General features: G+C 37.4%; 1 protein-coding gene across 4 annotated transcripts; it reads left to right on the top strand.

Moving 5' to 3' along the window:
* The first annotated feature begins 595 nt into the window (after positions 1-595).
* LOC147517007 (uncharacterized) lies at positions 596-4741 on the top strand. Of its 4 annotated transcripts, XR_015211309.1 has the most exons (7): positions 596-806; positions 1879-2341; positions 2778-3421; positions 3494-3554; positions 3629-3689; positions 3844-4340; positions 4385-4490. XR_015211309.1 is itself a non-coding variant. In XM_086589446.1 (6 exons), exons 1-5 carry the CDS (start codon positions 765-767, stop codon positions 3661-3663), a joined length of 1245 nt encoding a protein of 414 aa, XP_086445572.1. In that variant the 5' UTR covers positions 596-764; the 3' UTR covers positions 3664-3689; positions 3844-4355. The 4 variants fall into 4 exon arrangements, 3 of the variants coding, with proteins under 3 accessions (XP_086445572.1, XP_086445570.1, XP_086445569.1); XM_086589446.1 differs by lacking the exon at positions 4385-4490 and having other exon boundaries at positions 3844-4355; XM_086589444.1 differs by lacking the exons at positions 3629-3689; positions 3844-4340; positions 4385-4490 and adding an exon at positions 4713-4741 and having other exon boundaries at positions 622-806; positions 3494-3581.
* Positions 4742-5387: the final 646 nt, after the last annotated feature.

Raw genomic sequence — 5387 nt, 5'->3', positions numbered from 1 at the left:
TAGATTATGCACATATAACAGAAATAAACCCCCAATCCCAACAACCAACTAATGTTTAAACCAAAATGAAATCTTAAATCAAACAATCCCCAATCAAACTCATATATAGTTTCTAAAAGAAATTGACTGAAATAGTAAGTTTAACTAATTGCCACAAAACAAAAAAAAAACCAACTGATTCATGAAGAATTTGGGCTAAAAAGAGATAGAGGGAGAGTGAGAGTACCTTTTACGAGCAAACAATGGGTTGATGTGGCAATAACACTCGATGATTGGAATTAGGGATTTGAAAATGCAAGAACACTAAATGAAACTAGCACTAAAGTGGACATTTTCGTGTTTTTTCTTTCTATTTTATTTTTTGAATTTTTCATTTCTTTAACCTGTTTGGGACAACTTGTTTGCTAATGTTCCGGTTTTACCCTCTACATGTGGTTAAGAAGGCTGCCTAGAAGCCCTATTTGCTGTCAAAAATGTGGCCATCACACATGTAGGGATATAATAGTAATTTCACATCTATAAATTATATAAAAATTTGGGAATGCTAACGTGGCTAGTATATATATATAAATAAATGAAGGTTAGGACCGGAAGCAAGGAATCCATCTTACTACCAGTACAGAATACGACGGATATTATGATTTTCGAGACACACTTGAATCTGTTTGATATGAGGACAAATTTGGAATTAAATGGAAAGTGGATTCATTTATTAGTTTCTCACTTCAACTGCTTCTTCTGTTGGAAATTTGGTATGCAGAAAAATGCATCAAGTTGACTCGACTGCTGCCACGCCCCAAGACCAGGTACCTCATATTTTTTTTTTTTTGTTTTTCTAGTATGGTTATGTTAGAATTCAACACTCATGTCGTTAATTGCAAACCTAAAGGTAATTTGGACGGAATCATCACCCCGATCGTTAGATGTTTTGGAGTTAAGGCCGTGCAATTATCGTAATGCCTGTTGTCTATTGCTATTCTGAAGTATTATATACCGTGTGCCCTCAAAGTGTTGGAGATGTGGATACATTTGTTTCACAATTTATGAAAATCCAGCTCATGGGATAGCTACAATTGCATGTTTAATTCTTTATAGCAAACGGCGGAGCCAAGGTTTATCACAGGAACACCAGTAGAAAGTCAACTTTTGTGGTATACATTGTCCTGGTTCTTGTTTCCTGACAGAAGTACTTATGGAAAATATGATCGACCCCTTCTCAGTTGACTACTATTGCTTGAGATCTTGCATGCTTTTTATAGTATATCAGGAATTCTCTCCATTTCCAAATTTCCAACTGGAGGAAAAAGAATTTGATGTTTCTGAAGAAGTGGATTCGTTTTTATGTTTTAAATTTTGGTGGAGTGGTTTAGTTTCCGAACTTCTTCCTAGTAACTGGTACATGGTTCGCTGTATGCCTCAGAAAAGGAGAGAGGTCAATCAATTGGAACTACGGAGGGCAAAAGTCGTTCTCATTTGTGGTAGTTGTGGAACTAGCGGTTGCTGATAATAATGATCTGATGGGATGAATTGAATCGTTTATGAACTTACATTCTAGAAACAGATTGTATGCCTGAGATGAACATATAGTTCATCCTTTAAAACTGATATCTCAGATTGTAAGGCTGAGATGTCACCTTTTTTTTATTTTCAACTGTGATTCATCCAGTGCAAATTTACTGTAAAATCAAGTTTTACTCATTTAGATTTGGTTTTAAATTGTTTGTGCTGTATATCATTGGTGCTAAACTGCTAATAGATAATTTGTTTATTTTCATTCCGAGATCTACAATTTGTAGCATACATACTTTGTACATCCCAATACTCACATATATTTTAAATTGCTTGATGGTTAGCCTAATCCCTGGCCTTTTGTTCCAGGATATAGCTGCTGAACATAATCTAGTTGATGTCAGAAGAACTGATCAGGCACAGTTGTCACATGCATGCACCACTGCAGATATTGCTAATGAATCAAGTACAGAAAAACAGAAGATAGAACAACCAACTCCTAAAAGAACTACTGAAATTTCACCACCTTGCAAGAATTTAAAGAATGGAGAAGTGACAAAGGGTTCATTGTTATTAATAGCACATCCTGAAAAGGACATAGATCGAAATTTGACTACTGAACTGTTCTCATGTCCATCAGAAGGGTTGACTGAGCATCCTGTATGTGCTTCTGATTGTGACAGTTCTTGTCATGGCCCAACAATTGTTGACTTTAGCTTGTCACCTCTTTCCAATATCGAAGCACAACAAGTTGATTTTTCCAAAACTCAAGTGCAGTCCTCAGAAAAGAATCTTGCTGTTCAGTCGCCACCAGATGTCATTGAAACACCAGGTATTTTCTCCCCTTAATCATCTTTGTTAAATTTCCCCACAACCTGGGTACTGTTTGTACCCCTTAGCTTCTGTAATACGGTTTATACTCATTTTAAGCTTTTATCAATTCGGATTTTTGCTCGTATTTGTTCCCACAGTGAGGGTACTGCTTTCTCCTTTAATGTTGGATTGGAGGTCAAAAACTAGATTATTATGGTTACATTTTCTTTAAGTTACCTATTCTTCGAAGGCTTCACCTGAAAAGAATTTATTGATAATCCACTTAAAACGCATGGTATAAACAACCAAAACTTCTTCCCGAACCGAAACATTCACTGAAAGTCTTTCTGAAACTTAAAACGTAGCTGACTCCATATATTTGATGGTTAGCTTGTCTGCAATCCTTTTTATTTGTTAAGTAGCTTTTATTAGCATTGATAATCTTCTGCTTTCAGATCACCAAAGGTGTAGACGTAACGGAAACAAATGGCATTGCTCAAATATGCCTTCACCTGGAAAACGATACTGTGAGAAGCATCTCTTGGAGCAGAGCATTTATAATGCAAAGAGAAGGAAGGGCCTGCCAAGAGGACAAAGTTATTTGATCTCCAGTGGAAGTGGTGAGATTAGCAGCTTTAATAGTGAATCGATTGTGAGGGAAGAAGATGACCTGCGATGCAGGCGTAACGGAAACAGATGGCGTTGCCATGAGATGGCTTCACCTGGGAAACGATACTGTATGAATCATTACTTAAAGCAGAGCATTTATAACAAAAAGAGAAGGACGGGACCGCCAAGAGGACAAAATTTTCTGGTCTCCATTGGGAGTGATGAGAGGAGAAACTTTGAAGGTGATCATTCAAAAGGAGAAGGGTTGAGTGATAATCCTACACCAAGTTTCTCCCACGAGATGGTTATTAGCTTTCCTGATAGTCACCTGTCTGGTACAAGCCTAAAAATTACTGACTCTAGTATGTCACCTCATTCCGATATAAAAAAAGGAGTGCAGTCTGGCTCATCGAAAACTGAAGCACACTGGAAGCAAAAGAATCTTTCTTTTCAGTGCACATCGCAGAACATAAGAAGCTTGGGTGGTGATGTAAGAATGTCATATTGATTATTTCCCCTTAACTGAATCAACATGTCATTATGTCTGTCTTTAATGGCGCAGGTGATCAATCAACAGGAAGAAGGGGTAGGAAAACATACAACTACCGCTTTGGAAGGGACAGGCATGGTTTCTGGAACTTTAGCAGAAAGTATGTAGTTGTTCAACTTGTTTAACTTGCATGATTTGTTTTATTAGGAAGAAGCATCAGTAGGACGATCCAAGGTCCTTAACACTTGCATTGACTCTCATATCAAAGGTGGGTAAATACTAAGTGTTAGAATTGCCACTGTTGTTAGTATCTGTCCTCATCATGGCTGAATATTCCTCTCAAAATCTTTTTCACTCTTTCCATACACAAGTCGAAACCCAAAGGATGATCTAATAATGGTATGCTCTATGGAACTTTGTAGATCCTAAACACATAGCTTCCAACACCGAAAGTGCAGATGTTCCTCAAACAGAATGTACAGCAAAAGAAACTGAGATACTATTGCAAGAAACATGCAGCACTATTGAAGATGTTCAACCTTCATTGGTATTGCTTGAAGTGTCTTCTCCCGGATTGATCCTTGCTGAAAAACGTGAAGGGTCACTGGACGCAGTAATCAATGAAATCAGTCAGAAACTTGGAGAGCTTCAAGAATCCACTGTCCAATGAACCAGAAGTGGCAAATGGTTAAAACGGAAAGGCAGACCAAGTCTCCCGAGTTGCCCGATTAGAAAGGAAGCTTAATGGGATCGAGAAAGAAATGAAGGGAACCGAACTTCATTTATATCATATAGCCACGGCTCCTTTGTGAATTAATTTGGTTTCAAGTAAACGTGGTATTAACATACTAGGGGTACCAACTCCCAACATACTATAACTAACTTATAACGAAGTTGTCCTTTCATAAGGAAGTTTCTAGTTTTTGCTGTGTTTGATTTCACTTGCAACTTTGAAGTTTCTAGTTTTTGCTGTGTTTGATTTCACTTGTAAATTTGAATGTGGATCTCCTGTGACAAACTGATAACACTCTCTTATCATTTGGCCGTTAATAAGCTGCACTACTAAAAACTTTTAGTACGTTGGCCAATGCATTATTATCTCTGTACTATAAAAAATGCACCAACTGGGCCTAATACAAATAACTGACCTGGCCTTGGATTTCAGTCACATGAGGCAGCTAATACCATGTGATGGCCTTTAGATTAGTCTTGACCTAGAGATCTAAGTCATCTGTATTTCCTAAATCAGAATTTGAAGACATAAGTGTTTTTAAATTCTCACTTCTTCCAGGAAGAAATGTCTGAAGTTCTGGACTCAGGAGAACAGAAGGCATGCAGGTCTATATTTCTCGTTTAGCAGATAAACTAATTGTTTCCTTTTTCTGTGAAAGTCAGACAGAAACCAAGAGCTCTACCCAATCAGTTGACATTTAGTCCTCTTCAGTTGGTACATCTATCTGGAAAATCGAATAGTGTCTTCTCCAACTGCTTTATTGATAACAGCAGGAGATCTCAGTGACAAAGGATCCTCCCCACGGTTGAGGCTATCCTTCAACTCCTGATTTTATTTGTAACCAGCAAATGTTTCTGATATTAAATAAGATGGTCAAGGCTATCTCCATCCTAGTCTGCTAGTTCATTTCAGTAACTTCCGACAAAAAATAGGAAGGATAAGCATAACCCTTGTGTCGACAAGGAATCTTACAAATGTTAGGAATATACAACTTAATTGTACTTACTCTTTACCAATTACCAAACTATACAAACCTTTTGTCTTGTAAGTGTCTTGTACTTCTTAATTAAATCCGAGCCTAGTGTAGATACACTATGTCCTTAAGACAGATTTTCCCCCTCACGGTGCTTGAAGGTTGATGGGAAACTATCTCCCAAGATAGAACGGATTTCCTTCTATAGAAAGCTAGCACTTCAATTCTATAGACTCAAATAACACAACATAGTATTTGAC

This window comes from Coptis chinensis, chromosome 2 (assembly GCF_015680905.1).
Source record: "Coptis chinensis isolate HL-2020 chromosome 2, ASM1568090v1, whole genome shotgun sequence".
NCBI lineage: Eukaryota > Viridiplantae > Streptophyta > Magnoliopsida > Ranunculales > Ranunculaceae > Coptis > Coptis chinensis.
This window is presented reverse-complemented; position numbering and strand designations above follow the sequence as displayed.